The 25032-nt window shown below is 45.1% G+C and overlaps 1 protein-coding gene across 4 annotated transcripts in view; it reads left to right on the top strand.

Annotated features, from left to right (window-relative positions):
* The window catches only part of SH3PXD2A (SH3 and PX domains 2A), an 842113-nt gene that overhangs the window by 423180 nt on the left and 393901 nt on the right, over nt 1-25032 (top strand). Inside the window, exon 1 of one of the 4 annotated variants that reach the window (XM_086922731.1) lies at nt 4105-4173. The exons of the other annotated variants lie outside the window; for them this stretch is intronic. Coding sequence (XP_086778857.1) covers nt 4172-4173 — 2 coding nt within the window. The 5' untranslated portion in view covers nt 4105-4171. Of the gene's footprint in view, nt 1-4104; nt 4174-25032 lie in introns of those variants that run through there. 4 annotated transcript variants of the gene reach the window in all.

Below are 25032 nucleotides of genomic sequence, written 5' to 3'. Positions count from 1 at the left end.
TTGCATTCCACACCACCCCAGTTCAGACATGCCCATATGCAAATCAGCTTGGACCCTGTGCCTCATGGGAACAGTCCAGCCCGAACTGCCAAGCCATGTCTTTACTGGACCGGAATCAAGCATCCTAGGACCGGTTTCTGGCTATCAGCCGTCTTCAGCCAGGATAGCTTGACTCCAGTGGTGTGGAGAGCATGGGACTCACGTCTGAGCATACCCATCCCACTCGGGGTGACAAATGCAAAAACAACAATTGATGGACAGAATGCAGAACAATGTCATACATTCACCCCAGTACAGAGATCTGGTCCTAAATCCATTGGTGAGGGTAAGTCTGCTTTTCTGTCGTCTCCTCCTTCCCTCTATCCTAGTTTTTTTCATCTCTTCTCTTCCCTCAGCACCTTCATTGTCTTGAAGCATCTTTGATGGCCTAAAGTTTCAGACACATAACATCTAAAGTTTTCCAGTGCGTAGACACTGTTGGCATCTTTATACAAACTTCAAGCCCATTCAGATTTCAGTGGCGGCTGGCATACCTCAAGGGTGGTAGAGCGGGGGCACATAAAATTTAAAAGTTACTTACCTTTTTGACGGGTGTGATGTCCTCCTCGATCCTTCTCTCCTCGAGGCAGGCAGGCTCCTGGCGCTGCTGTCATGCAACATGCAATATGTGAGCAGTGCTAGGTTTGGTGGGAGCGGCCTCCATCAGCACTCCTAAGAGCACTGGAGGCCTTTGCTTTCTCTAACCCATAGGTTATAAATGTGCCTGCCTGGCTGGCCGTAAGAAGGCTGGCCAAGGAAACTTGCACATTTTAAACTCCAGAGCACAAAGCTCTCTGCAGCCACTCAGCAGCAATGGCACTGCCCAGTGGTGACGCTCAGTTTGGGATGGGTCAGTTGCTGAAAAATAAAATGGTAATAAAGAAACTTTATTACCATTTTATTTTTCATCTCTGGCTTTTGTTTGTGGGGCGACGCTCCTCTGCTCAAACGGAGGAGATGCTCCTGGCAGATATGCCTCCTGGCATAATGCAAATACTGCCCTAATTGTGCTTCGGCTCACAAGAGATTTCTATAAAATATTTAAAAAACAGCCTTAAGTAGGAAAGGAGATTAAAAGAAATACATTGACTCCGGGGGATTCTTATGGCAGTGGAAAACGCAATTATGCTGTTCTTTCTTGAGTGCATGAAAGCAAACGCTTTAGAGAATGTGGATGGGCCTGCGCTGCTTGCAAATAAATCTGCAGCCCTGGGACATGGGATGGAGAAAGAGGGATTTGAGCGTAAGTCTCATGTGAAGCGTTCGACAATGTAGCCCAGAAAATGTGAAAAATATTATTGAAGTGGGAAGAGAATATTGTGTTATTTAAACCAGGTAAGCCTGCCCTGTTGTGGCCGACACATGTTTTCCAGAGCGAGCCATTTACTTTAAAAAGTCTTGGCCGAAGGCACTTTTGTCAGCCAGGATAATGCAAACTCGAGAGTTGAGTGAGCCAACAATTTAACAGGGAGAGCCGAGCCAGGGATCAGCTCTGGCTCTCAGGGCCCGTGCACGAGCCGAGCTTTGAAAATATTTGGAATGTAAGTCATGCAACAAAGAACATCTTAGAATATGATAAGGCGTTTTCAATATTCAAAAAGAGAACTTCTTTAACATGTGGAAGGTTTCACCTTAACACATTGGATTATATCTCTGTGTTGAGAAGTATTCATCAAAAGTGAGAGTTTTTAAACATGAACTGAGAAACCTTCCTGTCCCCACACTGATGACAATGCTATTATTGAACTAAGAGGCAGTCATTTGTACCCTATGTGTGTGCAAGATTCTTATTTTTCATAGAGCATGATTATTGTCTATTAAATTAAAAACAGAAAGGGTTTTTGTACAGCGCCCACCTTAACCCCTTCGCTGCGGGGGGGGGGGGGGGGGTGTAATTCCCCCGCTGTGCTGAGGGGCGGGGGGGGGGGGGCGTACAGCTCCCGCATGCTCAACGGCGCTCCGGTGCTCATGACGAGCTCAGCTCGTCACAGGTGCACCGGTTCCCGTGGAACGCTCAGCACAGCAGGGGAATTATCCCCGCATGCGAGCGTTCCACGGCTCATGACGAGTTGAGCCAGTTTTGAGCACAGTGCCTCATAACGAGCTCAGCTCGTCATGAGCATGGAAAGTGTTAACTCACATACTTAAAGGTGCGCTTATATGTGATAATGAACAAATAAAGTCTCTGTGAAATAATTTATTTGTCTAGGATCACCTAATTTAGTTACTAAGGGAAGCCAAGGTGATCCCAGATTTTTCAGTTTCACACTGTTTAATTCGGCCTCTAGATGGTATTTCCTTTGGACATCAAATGTTAATACGTTATCCTTAATTCTTGGAGGATGAGATTGGAGCGAGGGTGCTAGGCAGAACCAACATTTTATTTTTAACAGTTTTACTTAGTGAGAACCTTGTCTAAGGACATAAGTGTTTCACAACAGACTACCTTCCATGTTTGGTTATTTTTTTTGGGGGTGGGGGGTCGGCTCAGGGAGATTTGCTGAGATTTACAGGATGCTGAGCCAAGTCTTGGATTCGAGCATGGCTCCCCCATCACATGGTCGGCTACTGTAGCCACTACGCCACATGGCCTACCGTACACACTTGGCTCGTTTTGGGCCTGAGATCCCAAGCAGTGCTTAATTTGTGTGGAAAAAAAAGTAAGTGCCAGGGCCCTCCGCAGGAGGCTACTGGAACTTGCACCACCCATTGCCCATGCCAGTCCCAACACACTCCCACAAGTGTGACAATTCAGACACTTTCAGGTCACTCAAAACTATAAGACTTGTCTGGGCAGCAGGTATTATTAATTTTTAAAGTATATTGAAAGATAAAACACCATGTTGCTGTGTTCATCTCAAAAATAGACAAACAGCGCACCCTGTGGTGGACTGTCCTAAATGCAGTTGTTGAGGATTTAGTACCGGTGCCAAGCTCTGGCAACCACCAGTCCAAAATGAAGCACTTGCTCCAGGAGAACCTTGAGATGAGCCACAGCCATCTGGCTCGGGCCTGTCTCGAGCTTTCAGTGACTCGCCCACCATTAAACTCGTAGCTTCAGGGGTGAGGCCAGGGTTCGAAAGTTAATCCTCACTGAGCTTTTTCTTCTCAGAGCCAAAGACTTGACGATGGTTTCAGTCAGGTTTTCTAAGGCTGTGAACTGTATGAAATAATCTGGGTGAAATAACGTGCACCGTAATGTGCAGAAAGCAGAGACATAATGCCCCCCCCCCCGCCCCCTCCCGCAGCTGCTGTGGCCCTCTAGGAGAGCCCACGTGCAGCCCAATGTCTATAGGTAACTTTAGCAAATGGGAAGCTCGGTGCCCCTCATTACATTTTGCGGGTGGGGGCACATACTTGTGCACTGCATCACTGCAGTGGTGGTCAATTGTTAATGCACCACACTGCAACCTTTTGCCAAATTCTACCTGTGCAGAATAAAGCTGCGAGCGGCTCTTGTGGTTGTCAATCCTGATGAAAATGTCCTCGTAGTATTTACTGAAAACATGATTACCTACCGTCTGCAAAGACCAGAAATAAGTCGCATGTGCTCAGCTATGACTCCGAATGACTGGCACATGTTTGTCCTGTTTAAGGCCCACCGGTAACATACTTTCATAAAACTGTTACTTTCCCTCATTTCATCCTGAGTAACTTTCTGCCGCACGCTAAGCATGCAATTAGTTGCAGGGCATTTCATATGTTTGGGGGCCTCCAAGACCCAGCATGCTTAGTGCTGTTGGCTGAAAACCCAGCACTGGCTGGAAGAAGTAACCCTCCTGACATGGGCCTGGGTCCAGCTATGCTGTCATTGGAGTCTTAACGCGCCCTTCCCACGGCAGACGTGCCGGGCAGGCTCTGTGCTGCTGGAGCAGGGCTCTGTGCAGAGGAGGGTTCTCCAACTAGTATTGCAAACTCTGCACATACTGTACGCATTATCGCAAAGCTTATAGGGAGCCCCCGAGGGTGGGCGAGATGGGAATGCAGCGCATGTGATGTCTTGAACGCCGAGCTGGGTCCACCCACCCGCGCGCGAGGGGAACCCAGCCAGCAGCAGCTGTGTTTGCACGCGCACTCACCGCGCCGTCCAGTAGTTCCTCGCGCAGCGGAGACGCGTTCATGCAGCGACCCAATGTAAGTACCCCAGCTGTGCCAGGCGCGCCGAAAACCGGACTGGCCGTGTGACTCTGTCTGCGATGGCAATAGGGCTGGGGCACGGTCTGTGGGTTTTGGGAGAAACCGGTGTCTTCGGGAAGCCACTAGGGCTGGGCAGGGATCTGAATATTTTGCTTATGGCAGGAACTGCTCTCTAAAAGGTCAATAGGCCAGAGTGAAAGTCCTTATTTGGCGACACACCAGTGCTTCTGGGAGTGCAGTTGAGCTGGGGCCGAGCCAAGCGGATGTGAGGGCAGCCTAGCATGGAGGTGCTATTACTGACCAGGTGGACTCGAGGAGTCATGGCGTCACTCTATAGCTGGGAGGTCAATGGAACGGGTGGAGTCAGAGGCTTTGCAGGCTCTACCTGTCATGGGAATTACATTCCCTCAGCCCCGCAGCCTGCCAGAGGGGCCATCCTATCACGAAATCTCTAGAAGTCCTTGGGCGGGAGCAAGGAGCTCAGCTACAGTTGTTTGAACATCTGTATTTTGAGTGACGGGAGTGCCAGGGCGTGTAGCGCGCTGACACATGACCCTGGCACGAGCTGCCTCCTGGCCTGTGCTCGAAGGTTCCATTGTTGCTGCCGCACGAGGCACAGTCCGTGCTCCATGCTGGCGCGCGAGCCTCCACGTAAGCAGACGCACCCGCAGGGAGAGCTTTAAAAGGATTTGCTGCCTGCCTGAAAGCCACAGACGTGTCTTGCCCTGTCGTCGCACACTTGTTTGTGTCAGATCGTTTAAAGAAGTGTGGCTAGAAAGTTGAAAACAAGTACAGTAGAGCTGCTTGAAAGTTATCGCAATTGTATTAAATGTTGATCTTGCTGAACACATGGGGCCTGGTGAAGAATGTCGCGGACAGGCAGGGTAGGAGTCGAAGGTGGAGAAGTGTGGCTCAATGGTTAGAGCGGCAGACCCTGATGCAGAGGTCTAGCCCGAGACCAGGGTTCAATTCCTGCCTGGGCTCAATATCCTCGGACTTGATAATTCTCGCCTCGGTGCCTATTCTAATCATGGGTCCCACTCTGCAACTCTGGGCAATAGCTTGCTTAATCTCCACAACGGCCCCAACAACGCTACCTTGGGCAAACTTGGGGGTGCCCAGGAGTGGGCACCTCACAGGGAAAAACCAGGAAGGGTTCCACAGCGTACAAGCGCCGAGATACCCTCATGGGTCGATTTGTGCGCTGTACAACTACTACTACATACATATGAGGGTAGACTGTGTCTACCAACTGTTTTTCACAGGGTGGACGCTGTCTACCCTGTCAAGAGGTTGGGCCTCACCGAAATACACTAAACATGTCCCCACCGGGACACATTGAGCAGTGCCTGCACATTGTCTGCTTCCTTCCAAGCAGAAACGTGCAGTCGGGGAAGGGGCTAATCTGATTACAGCTGGGGCCATAAGAAAACCTAAATTGAGGAGCCATCAGGCGCCATCATACCTCCTTTCTTTGAGTATCCTGTCTGGGACCTATAGGGAGCCTCACACCTACATGCAATGGATGCGAAACAAAGACTCGTAGCGTATCCCTTCACAGGTATAAGAAGCTTGCTTTTGACTCTGTTCAGTCCTTCTATATAAGTGATATGCATGCACTGTAAGAATATGAGATGTTAGTCTGTCCCAGTATTTACACAAAACACTTTAAACACCATTGTTTTGTTTAATTTCTTTTATTGTGCTATCGATCCCAATGCTGGGTGTCAGAGTGCTTTACATCACATAATACATTGACAACAAATCATATGTATGTAAATAAATGTAAGTAATTTGTTACATAAGACAGAGAAGGTTACAAGATGTAGTAGCCACATGTCCTTCATAACTTACTGTGCTATATTAGGATTACAATTTATAAACTGCAAATAACAAAAAGATCTCTCTGTTAAAAGCAGTAACCCACTTACCTAAAATAAAAATCTGTCATCTGCGTGTTACATAAGATGATTTGCTGGAGACATATTAACCCTCTATGCTACTTTGTTTGAAAACTGGAACTAGACAAAACACAGACCTCTCCAGCAAATAGTTATCTCACCATTATTATTATTCCCTGAGATAAACTGGGCACACAACGATCTCTCCAGCAAGTGCCTTAACCCCATAAGATGCTTTAAAATGCAGACTTTACCACCAATTATGCACAGCAGATTTACTGCCACATTCCTCCTTGTTGCATATTTCTTTGAGGCAGCGTATTAAAAAACTAAATGTGCAATTTGAGGCCCAGATTTTGTGTCGGGGTTGTGTCACTTTTTTGTCACAACCCCAACGCAAAATCTCATTGTTAAATATTGTAATGCACTCAAATGTACTCATGATAGACCCACTAAACATGTGTTTGAGGTTTTAAGATCAGAAGTCACTTATTGTGATGTCACTTCTTGTGAGGTCATGGGTTGTGATGCCACTTCCTGTGATGCTACGCATACTTTCACGTGCCATGAGGTCACGCACTGTGATATCTGTCACATGCCATGTCACTTGCACGCTGCCTAACTTGGTTAGTCCCCCCAACTTCTTTTTTAGGTCTCGCCTGTCGATGCGCATGCGCATCGAGCAAGGCGAGAGTATTGCGAGTTATCCACTCTTTATCCACACTGCAAGGAATCGTGGCGATTCCTTGCAGTGCCCGTGACTTTTAAGGTCAATGTGCATGCGCATTAAGCTTATGCGCATGCGCATTGACCTTAAAAGTCACGGGCGCGTGCATGTCCGTCTTTGTTTACCAGCTCCGCCCCCTCCCGCCGTGTCGCCTTGCCTACTCTCTTCCACAGCCTCCCCCAGCTCCGCCCCCTCACTACTTGATTGCACGGCCGCTAGGCCGTGCCTCCCCTACTCTCCTCCCCCCTCCTCCTCTCCTCCCCTGCCTGCCTGCCGCTAGCCTTGCCTACTCTCTCTCGCACCCTCCCCCAGCTCCGCCCCCTCACTACTTGTTTGTTGTTGTGTGTTTTCCCCTTTTTTTGTTACCGGGTGCTCTAAGTGCTGTCCGCCGCCTCAGGGGCCAAAATACCATACTCCGCACATATATGGAGCCCCCACGTGTGGTCCACCATAATGTTGTCCCCGTAGGCTGCTCTTAACTATGTAGGGACGCTGGGTTCCGTCTCTCCGTTGTCCGCCTACAGCCTGCTGGGCCCACCTCCCTCTTGGCAAGCCGCGTACTTTCCTGCCTCAATACGCCGCTCACTGCACTTCCTGCTTTTGTTGTTGTGTGTTTTCCCCTTTTTGTTACCGGGTGCTCTAAGTGCTGTCCGCCGCCTCAGGGGCCAAAATACCATACTCCGCACATATATGGAGCCCCCACGTGTGGTCCACCATAATGTTGTCCCCGTAGGGTGCTCTTAACTATGTAGGGACGCTGGGTTCCGTCTCTCCGTTGTCCGCCTACAGCCTGCTGGGCCCACCTCCCTCTTGGCAAGCCGCGTACTTTCCTGCCTCAATACGCCGCTCACTGCACTTCCTGCTTTTGTTGTTGTGTGTTTTCCCCTTTTTGTTACCGGGTGCTCTAAGTGCTGTCCGCCGCCTCAGGGGCCAAAATACCATACTCCGCACATATATGGAGCCCCCACGTGTGGTCCACCATAATGTTGTCCCCGTAGGCTGCTCTTAACTATGTAGGGACGCTGGGTTCCGTCTCTCCGTTGTCCGCCTACAGCCTGCTGGGCCCACCTCCCTCTTGGCAAGCCGCGTACTTTCCTGCCTCAATACGCCGCTCACTGCACTTCCTGCTGCTCCAGCGCCGCTCCTGGGGGAAACTATCCTGCAGCAGTGCTCAGGCTGGGGGCATCGTTTCGGACCCAAATCTTCTTTGAGGCCGGGGATCAAGGTCATGTCATGTACGTGTCATGTACGTGCCTGCCTCTTTACATCCAGGTGGCTAACCATTTAAAGAGGATGAATGCAGTATGTATGTTCCAGGCTGTGGGAGCCTCACCAAATGGCGGCAATTCCGCTTGTGCGCCCTCTAGCGCCTCCCACCGCCCCGGCATTGGCACTATAAAGTTAATTCTTAACATATGAGGAACTCTAAAGGCAAGTTTTGAAATAAATGGGGGGTGAACTTCTGGCACCACCACTTGCAAAGATTACCAACCACCACATGGCCCTGGCAAGCGTGCAATGTCTTGTGTGCAAAAAATACCACGTCCCAAAAAATAGAAATAATCGAGTGGCCCAGCAGCCAACTGTCAATAGCCATGGAAATCCTTTTCAGGCGACTGTGTGATCTGGAAAAGTCTGTCACTCACAGCGCAACATCCAATTGATGAAGAGTGTTGACCCTTTGCCCCCTGTAGTATGCTGTTTTGGGCAGAAGCAGAACTTCCACAACACTTAAACAGACCAATGGATAAGGAGGGCTGACTGAAAGCCTATGTATGTCTATATGATTTTTTTATGATCAATTATTGTTTTTTTAAACATGAGGCTAGTTACACAGCTAATGCGGTCTCTAGGCAATGCCTAATAGAGTCCAGAGAAGGAGGCAGTGTGCAGCTAAAATGTTTTCCTTACCCACACTCACCCTCACTCACCTCACTCACCCTCACTCACCCTCACTCACCCACCCTCACTCACCCTCACCCACCTTCACCCTCACCCACACTCACCCTCACTCACCCTCAACCCCTCACCCTCACTCACCCTCAACCCCTCACCCACCCTCAACCCCTCACCCTCACTCACCCTCAACCCCTCACTCACCCTCACTCACCCTCACTCACCCTCAACCCCTCAGCCTCACCCTCAACCCCTCACCCTCACTCACCCTCACTCACCCTCAACGCCTCACCCTCAACGCCTCACCCTCACTCACCCTCAACACCTCACCCTCACTCACCCTCACCCTCACTCACCCTCAACACCTCACCCTCACTCACCCTCAACCCCTCACCCTCACCCTCACTCACCCTCAACCCCTCACCCCCTCACTCACCCTCACCCTCTCACCCCCTCACCCTCTCACCCCCTCACTCACCCTCACTCACTCACCCTCACTCACCCTCACTCACCCTCACTCACCCTCACTCACCCTCACTCACTCACCCTCACTCACTCACCCTCACTCACTCACCCTCACTCACTCACCCTCACTCACTCACCCTCACTCACTCACCCTCACTCACTCACCCTCACTCACTCACTCACCCTCACTCACTCACCCTCACTCACTCACCCTCACTCACTCACCCTCACTCACTCACCCTCACTCACCCTCACTCACCCTCACTCACCCTCACTCACCCTCACTCACCCTCACTCACCCTCACTCACCCTCACCCTCTCTCACCCTCACCCTCACTCACCCTCACTCACCCTCACTCACCCTCACTCACCCTCACTCACCCTCACTCACCCTCACTCACCCTCACTCAGCGCAACCACAGCATCTTCACTAAATATATTTAATAAACTTTAAGCTATTGGCAATATAAAATAAAATCCATTTTATTTACGTATTAATTATTAATTGTTTTTTAAAGGCATTGATTTTTTTAATATCAATACATATAAGTCACATATAAGTCCCGTTAATACAAAACATGTTGCTTTACAAATGCTAGAGGTGTCACATTTACAAAAATTATAACTATTGGCTTTGTAAAGAAGAAAGCTATTAATTTAGCTATTTAGAAAAAACAACACATAAATAAAAAACAAAAAAATAAATAACACCTATAGCTCAAACTTTCCTACTGCGAGACCTATTGCATTTCCAATGCAATAGGTCTCGGAGAATTTGAGTTAGAGCTTTTAGAAATGTTTATGGCTTTTTTTTTTAATTCTTTAGCATTGGCTACAGGAAACAAAAATGCTAAAGATTTACAAAAAAACCCATAAACAATTCTAAAAGCACTAACTCTAATGCTGCGAGACCTATTGCATTTCTAATGCTTGTTTTGGACTTGTGCCCTGCAGACAGTGGCGTTACACCCAACAAAATCTGATTTTCAGGGATCGCTATTTATCCGGTATGGTAAACGGCGCCTGCTACATGTTTTCACCCAGCAATCTGGAATAACGTGGATTGTGATGCTTATCACACCAAAACCTACATGAGCCTGGACCTGTCAGCCATTATTTACCTGCTAAATGTATTAATTTTTAACAAGCTAAAATTCAACTGGGGAAAGTTCCATGGCTGCGGAGTTTATCATACGCAGTAAATGCCAAGAGTACACATCTCTTGTAAAGGCGATCCTTGCACTGGAATCACAACATAGTGAGGCAGTCTTAATTAAGGCCATAGAGTTCTTACAAACCCACCTGCTGGAGGTGAGAATGTACCGCTTTCACCAAACTCCAGTGAATTGGAATTGAGAGTTTGGTGAAAGCAGTAGCGCCAATGCTGAAACATGGCTATAAAATGCCAACAGTCCATGGAAGACTTTTTTGAAGTGCCCGTCACAATTATTCAATTCATCAAACATCAGCCTTGAGAAATTCTTAACAACTCGGACATGGTGGCAGATGGAATGAAAGGAAAATCCTCATGCGTTTGCAAAGACAGCTGGGTGTCCAGGTAGATGGCCAGATTCCGAAGAACCGAAGCAGCATGGGTGACAAACGTATTGATGGAGGTGTATCAGTGTCTGATGATTTGGATAAATCATGTTTGGTTAGGAGCGGCTCATTTTTTTTAGAAATTGATTTAAACAAAAAGTCTACAAGTCACCAATACGTCAAAGCGAAGCTGGGATTTATGTCGGTGTCTACTGTTTCTCGTGGATCGTTCTGAGCACAAATCAAGAGAGTCCAAGACAGGTTTAGTTAGACCGGGTATAGTAATCCTTTTAAGGTCCCGCCTCAAAAGGGTACGCTGAGTGGTTGCGAACCACATATTGCTGCCTGCCCACTGCTCTCATTAGTTGGATTTACTGTCACTCATTTGTCTGTTTCTCATTCGATAGCTTGCCTATTACATGCTTGTGTCTTTCCGTTCCAATTAACTTGTATCCTTCCTCAGCTTAGTTTTAGGAACTACTTTTTTCTTTTGACTTAAGCACTTCACAAACGTGCATGTGTTGTCAGCAGTCTCCTTAGTGTGCTTCTTTGTCTTCCTGCACACTCTGTGTTGCTCTCTCTCCCTGTGTGTTTCTCCCCTCTGTGGTGAACTCGTCCTTGTGTGCATCGCCCCCTCCCACTGGACTTTGTCGCCTTGTTCTTCTCCCCCTCAGTTCCACATTGCTCTCTCATTTGTTTGTATGTATGTATGTGTGTGTATATATATATATATATATATATATATATATATATATCAGCCTCAGGTGACGCTGCTTGTGTGGGCCTCCTTCCTCATGCAAGTGTGTATACTGGAGGTTGTGTGCACCATATTACTCTATTAAAACCAGTAGATGTGCTTAGTGGTATGGGATTTAACCTGCCGGTGTCGGGAAACATCACACACAATTGCAGTTATTAACAGCAATATTTGAGTAAGATCTCTATCGGATTTGTTCAGTATTTTCACATTTTTGTTTTTTCTCACCAATACTTTACCATCAGTAGCCTAGGTGTCTTATGCAATAAATTGTAGGATATTACAACAGTGAGGGAAGTGTCTCAAAAGTTTAAATCAAAGTGTCCCACAGGTAGACCTGCTAATTGTATCTACACTATTGTAATGATTCTTAATTATATACTTGGATTGTTAATACTTACATAAATATTGATTTGCACAGAATGTGCAATAAATTGAACTGTGTTTTGAAGTTCCAGAACACATTTTTTTTATTACCGAGCTCAGATGTACTTATTTCATGTTAGAACAACAGAGAGAGACCCCTTTGGACTCGCCTGGTCTGTGGTGCGTCCCGTAGGGGTAATGAAAAGAGCGCTGCATTTTGCAGTCACCCTACTGAACGTTCTTACTGGTTATTGCTGTAATTGAAAGAAGAATTGTAGTGTCCATGTCTTTTATAACCTTGAGGAGCACCCATGAGGTTGATAATCCTGGTGATTGTTGAAGGTCAGTTATCTAGCAGGTGTGATGCTAGTGTGCTGGGTGGAGTTTTAGTGGCACTTGGACTGAAGAGGACTCCACGCAACAAGGGTTATATTCACCAATGTACATTTTACCAGGGGTTATCTGTTGGTGTGGAAACACAGTATGTGTATCCATAGGTCTCTGAAGAGAAGACGGTTCCATTTGTAGCTCAAGTACCCGGTGATGTCATCATTGGAATGTTGAGGTGAAGGTGAAATGTTGGCGATTAGAGTTGAGCACTGGTAGAGAGGAGCAAAGATGTGAGCTCCATGGCTGCCAGCTCCTAGAAGTTAAAGCCCAGAGCTATATGCTCTCCAGCGTCACTGAAGAAGCTTTCGTACATGTGGTCCCTGGAGACGTTCTTGCATTTGAAGCACTACCTGCTGTCGCTCCCGGCTTAACCCATGAGAGGTCCCAACCTCCCACTATTACATGATGTCTTAGGACAGCCAGCTGCTTTCCTCCTCTTGAGAGCTGCTGCTTGAAGCATAAGAGATAAAGGTAGGACCGGGAAAAAGTGAGACGCGGCTGGACTGCATGGGATGTCTGATGAAGGTTAGGAAGGTGTTTTTTATTTTTATATTTTATTAATTTTAGTATAGTTAATATTTTGTGCCAGGAATACCTATTCCGCCTGGTCTAAAACTGCAAAGTGTGCATGATTGAGCAATCATTCACAAAAAAATAGTATTTTATGCTGTACCTATAAAAGCATCCAATATAGTTTACTTCCTCGGAAAATGAAGAGTGCCATTTGGGCTATTGTCTAAAACAATAACACTTCTCATGGTCAAGTTGTGCTAGCCATGTGGCAAAACATATAGTGCAATGGAGCACAGAGAATAAACGTGCTAGCCAGAATAAGATGGCCCGAAATAAGATCCTCACTACTTAAAGACTCTGTTTTTAAATTTCAGTGTCCTTTTACTGATCTTTTAAGGGTCAAGAAACAAGACAGAAAGAGACAAGGTATATGGTACAAATATGCTTCAAAATCTTGTCCAAAGATGAGGTACCGCAGTAGTAGCGGGTAAAAGTGTGACTACTCACAGACCTTGAAGAAAAACAGCTGTATTGTAGAGGGAGGAACAAAGAAGAAGGGGAACCGTAAATATAGTAACCTCATTCGGATGTTCTTACAAATGTGCACTGTTGTAAAAAGAAAAAATCCGATTGTTTGCAAAATTTTGCAAGGCTATTTTTTTACTTGAAGGACAATTTCCAGGGTGACCATCTCCCTCCAGGTCATGAAGGACACTTTTTCCAGCCTTGAGCTTTGCATTCTGGGTGTTGTAGTCGTACTTTGCTTTCATTGAACGAATTAGGCGAATGCACCTGAAAGCTATAATTTGTAGTTAGAAAGGTCAGGACTCAAGACCTGTTTATCATAACCTGGAGCAAGGGGGTCACCATAATAAGTTGTTTTGAAGCTTAAGCAGTTAACTCTTTAAAAGATGTATAGCTTGTTAGGAAACTACTTAATGGCTTATTAATGCAGGTACTGTGCAGTAGTAAACCTTAAATTAAATATAACTCCCAAATAAGGACACAGTTGGAGTCAAGCTATTATTTGAACTCATAAAGGTAATGCAAGTAATATTTATGTGAGGGGTTCTCCCACAGATACATTAGCTTCTTATTTTCAGCATCCATTATTGTTATTAATGATTCTTGCATTATATGAGCTGATATATTTAATATGTGAGTGAACTGATATATTCCCAGCCCGGGTTCAGGAAACACTAGTGACACTGACCGACATCTCACAGCTGCTTCTAAGGTGGGCCCGATATTTTGGGCGGGGAGCGGCGGCTCACATGCCAAGTCGTGAGGTATGTGTGCTAGTTAATTAGCATGCAGGAAACAAGAGCAGGTGGTATGCTGTTCGTTTCCAGTCCAGGGTCTTAAAGCCTTAAGCTAACATCAAACACGTGGCACATATGAGCCAGGTGGGCCATGCTGGCAGGTGCCCACATCTCGTAAACCTCTTGTGCTATGAGTTGCCAACGTTTTTTTCTCCCAGTTCAGCTTTTTTTCATTTGCTCTGGCTGCACTCCTCTAGTATGTATGACATGATGAAACACGAGCCTCTTGAGGCAAAGGGACTAGAGTGGTCTGTAGCAGTGTGGGTGTGTGTTGGATTAAGTCACTGGTACTGGTGGGAGGCTTGGAGATGAGATGAGTGTGACATTTGCTGTTCAGCCCAGTTTTTAGTTTGAATTTAGGGCGAGTGTATGCCCGTGAGTAAGATGAAGGCCAGATGGCAGTGTCCACAGGGCCACATGTCATACTCTAGTTTTCCATAATAAAATGTACACAATGCGGGCACTGCTGGATTGTGTAATAGCTTTATCCAAAAGTGAAAGAAATACTACCCCCTAGATTGTGAAAAAAGAAATTAAAATCACTATAACATTAAATGTTATGGTGTTCTTTTTGTAATCTGTAGAAATAAAAAAGGCTCTGACAGAATTTCACCCTCTTTTGATAGGGTGACTTATTTATTTTACTTTTATATTGTGCTCGTTCAGACATCGGGGTCACTTCAGAATGGTTCCCAAGCATGGGGTTGAAGGTGTGGTCTGAAAATAGGTTTTTCCTAGAATTTCTGAGATTGCACTGCTAATGCTTAAGCCAGCTGGCCTCTCTCCTGTAATAGTAAACAGGTTTTCAGTACTGTTGAAAGTTACAGGCCTTTTGGTTACTGTTAAATTCAGTCTTGAGTACACTATGTCATTTATTTAAGATGTGTAATGCACATTTGGAATCGTTTTTCTGATTGTTGCATGATGCCTGGTCCTGGTAACAGAAGTATGAACTAAGCTGCATTAGGTGAAATTGGCTGGTTTTACTTCTCTGCGGTTACAGCTGTGGCGCTGTACTGTGATCCCACCCTGGTTTTCCTTACAGTTTATCCTCAGTCATCTTGCAGTTGATGGCCTCCCCTGCTTTCTTCTCATTTATCTCACCACACCCTCAGTGACTCTAGCCTAGTTGGCCTCTCTACTTTCTTCTCTCTTTTCTCCCCACTCTCCTTCAGTCACTCTTTTCAAGTGGACCACTAATCTTAACTGTACCCAGGGCACCAGAAGTGGGGGGCACTAATCAAGTTAGGCAGTATGCAAGTGACATCATGGCTCATCGCATCACAGCGCGATATCAGGGTGCGGCTTAACAGGAAGTGACATTACAACTCGTGATCTCACAGGAAGTGACATTAGATCGTAACACCTCACACATACGTTTAACAGGTCTGTCAAGAGTACCTTTTAGCTTATTACGAGATTTAACAAATTAGATTTTGCGTTGGGGTTGTGCCAAAAAAGTGACGGATCCCCGACGCACAATGTGGGCCTCAACTTAAATATTTATTTTGCAAAAACTACCACAAAGAAATTGCCAACTAGGAGAAATGCGGCAGTATATCTGTTCGACTTAATTGGTTGCAAAGTCCACATTTTGACATATCTTAAGGCTATAAAAAATACAATAATGGTATTTATGTAAATACTGGGACAGACCCGCACATTTGGCATTCTTCCAGTGCATGCATATATTCCTTATATACAGGAATTGAAGAAAGTAAAAAACACTCCTCTCAAGTATTTGTGAAGAGTTAAGCTGCAAGCCTTTGATTCCCCCTCCCCCTTGCATCTAGGTGTGACTGCTCAGATAACTCACAGACAGGATAGTGGAACAAAAGGAGGCCTGCTGACCCCTTAAATGTGGCTTTTGTCGTGGGCCCAGCTGGAGTCTGAAATATGAAGGCCCTCTCTTTATTACCTGCATGTTGCTGCTCTGAAAGAAAATAGACAATGTTAAGGCGCTGCTGAGTGCGTCCCGGTGCCTGGAAATTACATCGGGACAAGTTCATCATTTTTCAGTGGGGCCCAGCTTCTTGCAGGGTGGATGGCGTCCACCCTGTGAAAATAGTGGATGGACCCTTGTACCCGTGTGGACCCCCAACTTGTGCCCTGACTATACAAATGCACTTCTGTAGCACAAACCTAGCCGAAAGGCAGCAGAGAGTGTATATGGAGCATGAGCATAAAGTCAATAGGAGAGGTAGCTGGTTTGTGGACTGTGAATGCATTGTGACCTAGTGTTATTTAAAGAGGTACGTCTTCAACTCTTTCCTAAAATGGAGCAACGTGGGGCAGGCCTGATCGATACAGGGGTGTTGTTTTAGATCCTGGGTGCATAGATGTAAGAGGCCTGCTGCCTTGTTGTTGCTTTTTTTCAGTTCTTAGTCTGCAGCCTATTGGTGTTCTGGATACAGTTGTGTCAAGAACCACCAGAGATGGTGAGCTTGTCTGCAAGATACGAAGGAATGCTGGTTGTTGTTGTTATAGCTTGGTAAATGCTGCAGCTGGTTTTGAGGATGGTGGGGCTGGCAAGGGGTGCAAAAGGAGTTCCACTAGGATAGGGGTGATGTGATAATATTTCTTCATGCACTGTATGAGACATGCTGTTATATGTAGGACACATTTAAAGGATGCCAGTGTAGAGAGTGGGAGGCCATGGGGTATGCCATTACCACCATCCAGATGTGAGAGTACCAGGGCTTAAACAGCAGTTCTAAAATCGCTTTCTGAATGAAACCGTTTCAACTTCAGTACTCCTTCACTCTCTCTCTTCTTCCCTCATGCTCTTCAACCATCTCTCTAGTAAGCTAGTTTCCCTTGTTCCCTTGCCTCTCTTCTTCTTTTGTGATTCCTCTACCCAATCTTCCTGTACCTAAATCTTGAAATTATCCTTCCCTGATTTTTTAAAATATTTTTTAAAATATTTGCTTATTTTTCTTGCAGTCCTCCAGTTATTTTGTAGATTGGTTCTTCGTTCTATTAATAATCACTGCCCTGTCTCTTCATTATTTTCCACCCACACTCTCCCTCTGTAAAGTAATATAATGTAAATGGCATTTATGGAGTGCAAGGGTCAGCAAATTGTGAAGAAGAAAGAGCGGGCGGTGGATTAGCTGCATAGATTAGTCTGAAAACAGCTTCGTTTTTAGCCGCCATCTTTGGTATCACCAGAATCATTTATCCTCTTGCATTTCTCTTTATGCTGGTTATGTGGTATGTACGTTTTTTCATTAGCAATCGACCATCCTGGGTTTGAATATGAGTCAAGACCATGAATATTTTCTATGTTGCCCTATTGTATTCTTTTCTATCACAGCTAATCTGTAATCAATATGATGTGAGCTCTGTCATGGATCCCCGACAGCCATGCTATGATGATATGTCATATTGCATTATGTTATGTTAATTCATACTATATTATGTTCAATTTTGTAGTTCATTTGTTTGATCCTGTAGGGCTTTCACAATCTGATGCTTCCAGGACTAGTGTGTAATGTGTACAGGTTGTAGCTCGAAAGTAACTTGATTTGGATCTGCTGTTGAGGTGGCAAATGCTTAGCCAGCCACATGCTTTGAAGCCATGTTATGTGCATGATAGTGCCAGGGGTTGGCTTGAATGTGTAATATTGGTGTAGAATGTTTAACCCCTTCGCTGCGGCGGCAATTCCGCCGCAGCGCTAGGGGGGGGGGAGCGGCGGCCGCATGCTCGTGACGGAGCCACTCCGTCACGAGCCGCGGTTGAGCTGTGCTCGTGACGGAGTGGTTCCGTCATGGCCCCGCCCGCTCAATAGAACGCGCCGCGCAGGCACGAAATCAGCACCGCGCAGGCGCGGCGGCAGGGCCGTGACGGAACCCTCCGTCATGAGCACAGCTCAGCCGATGCTCATGACGGAGCGGCTCCGTCATGAGCATGGGAGGGGTTAAATATAGCCAGATCCTACAATTATGCATTTGATGAAAGCCTCGCACTTCTACTCATAACATTTTAAGACACCAGTTGACTCACAAAAAACTCCTAATAGCAGCTTCCCATTTTGTTTTGGAGAGAACCCTATACCATGTACCCCCTCTTGAGGCATAATAGGAGCACAGTGCACGTGCAATGGATATGAGAGCCAGCACATGCAGTTTAGACTGGTCAATTGGGGTGTGGTGGACCGAGCCCTGTCACTTCACATCTTACCCTCTTGCTACTAAAGCTGAGGGGCAGAACTTATATCTTTAATATATATATATATATATTTATGGTATTTATGCATATACATACAGTAAACAGGGTAGCATCCATGGTAGGTATACATGGTTAGTTTATGACGGGCCCCCTTTTTGTAGTTCGTAGGAGTAATGTAGGGAGAAGGATAGAGAAAAGTGTGAATAAGTAAAGAGAGAATGTTATAACATTTAATTACCTATTGCACTCTACAGGCAGACGAAGGGTGGCTGAGCCATCACAATTCTTTTACAGCTAAACACAATTAAAAAGACAGAACGTCTGCCTAAGCAGGGACTGGTGAATTCTTTACCAAGGCAAGCACTTCACTGAACCGCGCCTTCTCTTCAGACAGGCAAAGAACTAAGGGGCATGACTGAGAAAAGGAGAAGCAATCAATTATGACTGCTTCTACCATCTGCGATAGGGGCACATTTGAATACTTGGTTAAAAGACAAGCTGATGTTTGAGGACCACAAAAATATTTACTCAAATCAACATCTAGGATTTCAGGGCAGATACAGTGTTGTTCATGAAAATTACAAGCTTCAGCAGTAGAGGGTTTAATGTATTTATCCCAAGCTGAATGTTTTGTTTTTCATTTTGAAATGTCGTTATTTTGAGAAAATGACAAACTGGTGTTTCCTACTACATGATGCATTTCTGGAATAAACTTCAAGCAGATATTTTCTTGATAATAAACGTTGATTTTAGGAAACTCATTTCTGGTTTGTATTCCTTTGTAAGAGAAGGCACTGGCTGTTATGGCTGTGATTTCATGACACATATGAAGGCATTTCATCATCTCTAGTGCCAAAGCTTTCTGTGCTATGCCCATCCCTGAATAACAGATATTGGTAATACCTGCCCGCTATCTGGTTTTCCATGCTCTACACCACGCTTCTTCAATTAGTAGCTTGTAAGTTACTGGAAGCTCTCCGTCTACCTCCGAGTAGCTTTCATAAGTGTAGTCCAGTCTAATAAATTATAGAAGCATTTGCTTGGTTGAAATAATATACTAAAATTGAAAAGCATATTTTAGAGATGAAAATGTGTGTTGTTTTTAAGAACTCATACAGGTAGATTCATCAAGCCGAAATCGGCTCGCAAAGGGCCAGATTCTGAGAATCTGGCCCTTTGCGAGCGCAATTTTTGCATTTGGGATTCATCATCCCAAATGCAAAAATCGCTATTATAGAATTCGCAAATTTGCGAGGAATTGTATTTAAGGAATCTCTATTTGAGATTCCTTAAATGCAATTAATGAAACATTTAAAAATTGTGAATTCGCAATTTTGGGCCGCTTTTTACCGCGAAGTCAAACCTCGTGGTAAATAGCGGAAACTTAGAAAAATGAACTTAAGTGCATTTTTCTAAGTTGTATGTTACACACACACATGTCCTTGGGACATGTGTGTGCGTAACACCAGCATCCAATATCATTTCAGGGGTGCAACAGGGTGTCCTTTGGACACCCCTGCACCCTTGAAATCGCAAACTCAACAAGCGAATCGCTAATAGCGATTCGCACATTGATATGTCTTCCCATTCATTCCTATGGGCCTTTAGGCCCATAGGAATGAATGGGGAGTTATTCCTTATTTGCGATTAGCAATTAGCTAATCGCAAATAAGGAAGCTGTAGAAATCGCAATAAATATTGCGATTTTTACCTGAATCCCGTTTTGCGAGTCTGTTATAGCGATTCCTTAATAATCGCTATTACAGACTCGCAAAACATGCCGATGATGAATCTATGTGATAATCTGATATTTGGAGAAAAATTGTTGAATTTCCACAAGATATTTAAAGCTGATATTTGAGCTGTAAATCATGTGGCTTTGGGGAGTGTTATTACTAACGTTATTACCCTGATGCCATTGCAGCTATGGTTGTTACATATTACCCATGTAAATTCCAAATTGGCAAAGCCTTTTTTACATTACTACTGGCAACCCTGCCTGATGCACTGACATAATTACAGCTGGTAAACGTGCATAGCATGGCAGTAATGACATCATGTCTGACCTGATAACTATTCGCAACACTAATAAAACTAGTAGCTCAAGATGATTTTCACTGGCCATATGTAGTTCATATTACACGAAAGGTTGGAGACCCCTGCTCTGCACAGATGAATAGCATGATTTGGGTCTGAGCCTATGATACTTGTCTCCCCCTTCCCTCTGGAGCTCACACGGAGGACGTCTGTGCCATGTGCTCCACCCATATCGAGTGATGAATTTCGCTCCACCACTTTTATAATTCACCACCCACCCTGTGCGGATGCTTAAAAAATAAAATCAACCCTAACCCTTGTTAGATAAAGTGCTACTATGCTCAGATTCTTCAGGCCTTGAGTATATAGTGGTGTATGACTGCAAGTATCCAAAGGTAAATTTTAATCGAGATGGTCACATGCTTGTCACCCCACCCCTGGCACAACGTAAAGACTATTTATGATATTTTATGGACTAGGACGCTCTTAAGTTTTTTTTGTCGCCAGAATACATCAAGTTCACATTTCATTTTTATGCAGACAGAACAAAACTCTCAGCAGCTCAAAAACATGGAGCATAAAACAGGATGACTTGGTCTTAGAGGCTGAGCAAGGACAGACGTACACGGTGTCAGCCTCCCTGGCATGACAGATAAATTGCTGCCTTTGCAGACTCCAGCCCAAGCCGAGCTCCTGTTACACCTGGCAGTCTGTTGATGTTTAATGCAGACCTGACAGGCTCTAATGTCAAATGTGACACAGAAAGGGAAAGGACTTTTCTGTAACACGAGTTGCTGCTGGCTTTACAGGAACTTTCTTTCCCTTTCAGTGTCACAGTCTGGCAGCATTACATCAGTTACAATTACAGGTGATGAGTGTTTTCTGTGTTCGGGATGTAGGCTTCTTGTTCTGGAGATCACCGTCGTATTTTTCACAGATTACATAAGGACATGAACCTTCCATGTGGGCCGGGCTGAAAATGAAACAAAAGTAGGTCTCTGTAGACTCGTAGATCCTCTCCCTGCCATGTGCCTGCCAGCTTTACAGAAACAAGTTTTGGCAAAGCCCATAGGTGTTTCCTTGACAAACTGTAGTGATAGCAAGCAAGGATGACTGAAAATGTTTTTAAAATGTTAGCGAATGGAAATAAAAAAATACATTAGCAATCCAAACCCGCCTTTTGAGTGCATGTTTTTTTAGGCAGATGTGCACGTACTATCGGGAAAAATGCCTTCAAACAGTGCACAAGAGACACTGATTGAATCTGATATTTTAATAACGATAAATTGCAAGGCCCTCCTACATCAGACTATACCTATCCCCACCCAATGTGGGGGTAAAACTGACCTTCCAAATTCCTTTATAATTTTTTTTATAGGATCGGGCAAACCGGTCTCGAGCAGTGGATCCTGAAGCGTCTTTCTCTCTTTAATTCCTGCTTAGCAGAGTCCTTCAAGGACACTGTCCCTTGATTTCTAAGAAAGTTCCCTTTAGGGTACTCTCCCAGGCTTGGATTTCACCTTCTCTTAGTCAAACAAAAAATGTATGACCAAACAGGGTGAAAGAAACTGGTGTCAATGTTATGATCATACATACAGGAAAGAGAAATGATTAATGGGTGTAAAGATGAATAGATACTTGGCTATATTGGTAGTTGAAAAAAACAAGTTTTATGTATGAAACGATGAAAGGGATGGATGGATTGAAGACAGTATAGTTGGATGGCAATTTCTTAAACTTTGCGTTTCTGCTATTCAATCCGTGATCAGCAATAGCATGCAGAAATTACATTCTGAAATATCAGAGATGTATGGTTCCAATGCCCTTTGGAATGATGGCTTCTGGTCTGTAGGCTTAGGGTTTCCACCTGCCCCAGTTAATGTTGTGAAAAATGTAGGCTTTAAATTTGACTAAGGACTTTCTATTGAAACTCAGATCAGTTCTGTAGCATCTGCATGTGCCTATCAATTGAAACCTCTTGGGAATCGTCCGAGTCATCTTGTATGCATTTCATGGCAAGGGAGACACAGCATCAATCTTCCCCAGGCTTGATGATTCCAATGCTTGTTACCTTAGTAGTCTGCAAAACTTCTCTCCGAAATGCAACTGAACTAAGACACAACTGTGAGGCTGGCTCTTGGATTGCCTCAATTTGATCACATATTTGAGGCCAGGCATAAACTGCACTTCCTAGCTAACGGTGAAACAGAGAATAATTTTCCATGCCTTACTTAAAGCGATAAATCACATTGATGACCCTGCCCTCATGACCTATAGTACTAAGTCCATTGAAACACGGACTTTGCATCCTGATTCGCAAGTCGGGGCAATTTCTCTGCGATTTATAACAAGCATTTACAATGCAACGGTTTCGCCCTTGGAAAAGTTTGAGCTATTGGCATTGTGAATGACAAACTTTTTATTTATGTGTTGGTTTTGAAAACAGATAAATAAATGGCATTGTCATTTACAATGGCAATAGCTTAATCTCCCGCAAATGCGATTTGCATTGCAACTATTTCAGTTAGCATTTTGCACTACGATAAAAACTGGCTTGTGCATTTACTCCTGCAGAAGAGTATCAAGAGGAGAGTCAGCAGGCGTCCCTGTAGGAGGTAGTGTATTCAAGACTGTGCAATACAATACATGCTCCCTTCCCAACTCACTTGGTCTCGAACGCCCAGTCATACATTGCGACACAAATCTGGACATGCATTAAAACGCAGAATGACCAAACGAAACGGACTAAAAAAAAATAAACCCCGCCCACGGCCTTAATGACGATCGGAGAGGGAAGAAATCGCGGGAACGCCCACGAATCTGGTCCGGCCATGACGGACAGATCTCTGTTCCAATGGCTAGCCTCCATTTATGGGGCGTTACTTGCAAGGATCAGTCTAAATCCCATAGGCTTTAATGCAAAGCTTGGTCTAAGAAAGCCAAAAAGGGCGCTATGTTAAAAACTCGCACTTTCTTGAAGTAGACACGAACAAAGGAAATGTTTCCGTTTCTCAAAAAATCCACATATTGTATGCATTTCGAAGTGCACAGCACACATCTAATGAATGGGATGCGCCTAGTACAGATCCTGTGCTTCACAGAGCACACTGGCCTCTGCACTACAGTGCAAAGATGTGTCATTCACACCGGCATAATCAGAGCGCTAGTGCAGGGAATGACTGCAGCAGCAGGCAATCTTCATAGATATGGCTGTGTGGTGTTTTCTAGTGCAACGCAGCGCAGTAAATTTGGTTGTTGCTGTGTTGCAATAAACATTTGTAAATCTGGCCCATAAATTAGCAGCAATTTTGCACCAACAATTGTCATGACTTTTGGAATAACTATCTGGTACACATTATTTATTTTGCATTTTTCAGTAGGTGCCAGTGCCAACTTATCCATTGTCAGACAGTGCAAATAATGACACAAAATGTAGCCAGAGGAGCATAATTGAATAAGTCTGAACCATTCCACATCCACCACAATTTGGCGCATGTATGAACTGTGCAAATTGTTGGGGCTGCACTCTGATCACCTGGGAGGTAAAACAGCAAATATTCTGCTAGCACGGAATCCCCACACAACAACTGTTGCATTTGTTATGACTCACTTAAAGCCTGCACGCGCTCGAGTCTTTGGTTTCGCTTTCCCTGCACTTGAATATCACTTCCCGCATAGTGCGTTAATGCCTCGTGGCTATAACACTTCACTGCAGAGCAGTAATGGACGCCGGCTTGTAAAATACAATGGATAGAACATTATTATTACTAATTGCTGCTTGCACGCGGACAGCCGGCGGGCACACGGACAGCGCGCGGGGGGGTGCGGGCAGGCACACGGACAGCGGGAGGGGGTGAGGGCGTGCATACGGACAGCGGGAGGGGGGGCTGGCAGGCAACATAAGACGGGATACACAATACGAGCTGGAAAAGGCACGGACAGCGGGAGCCAATGTGGATTTTGGGAGGCCATGGAGTATGGCATTATCACTATCCAGATACTTGAACAGCAGTTTTTGAAGTAGCTCTCAGTATGAAATGGTTTAACTTTCTTTAGACGAGAGGGTGAGCATATTATGTCCACTGCATCTTCATCTGTTGATAATTCATATACTTAAATTATTGTTGGATTGCCTCCCTTGATTAAAAATATCCTTTTTTGTTTGTTTCTAGTTTTTTTTAATCTGTGTGAATTTCAGAGCCCTTGTATATCTGCAGTTCTGTAGGAACTAAAAACCCCTCCTCTTTATGCAAATTCCAGGCTGCTTCCACTGCTTATTACATTTACAAGGGGGAGTTTGCGGAGGCAGAACGTCCTAATGGAATCCCTGGTGGGAACCACTTTCTTCTGACTGAATGACATTGTTGCCTTATCTGCATTATATTCCCTCATTGGAGACTACTTAATAGGTGTGCCAAAACGTGGCCCAAATTCTGCAGCCAGCATGGCGCACACCCACCATTTCTTCTACGGCACAGGTGTTACGGTGAGCACTCTATTATGCTGAACCTTGTAAACATGCAGTGTTCACCTAATGTAGCTGAAACCCCTTTGTGTTCATTGCAGGGTGTCTCAGACCTGGTATTTTTGTCTGGACCCTGGTTAACTTGTCACCACTCTCAGGCCAGTGCATTTTCTCCAGAAAGCTCACCCTACCATGGCGCCTCAATATACGTGCACCAATGTCTTGGCCTTCACGGCTTCACTTACATCACAGCCATACAATTTCTTTATAATGACTTGTACATTCTCTTTATATCCCCTGTGCTGTG

This window comes from Lissotriton vulgaris, chromosome 5 (genome assembly GCF_964263255.1).
Source record: "Lissotriton vulgaris chromosome 5, aLisVul1.2, whole genome shotgun sequence".
In the NCBI taxonomy this organism is placed as follows: Eukaryota; Metazoa; Chordata; class Amphibia; order Caudata; family Salamandridae; genus Lissotriton; species Lissotriton vulgaris.
The sequence above is the reverse complement of the archived record's forward strand: the minus strand, read 5'-3'. Positions and strand labels throughout refer to the sequence as shown.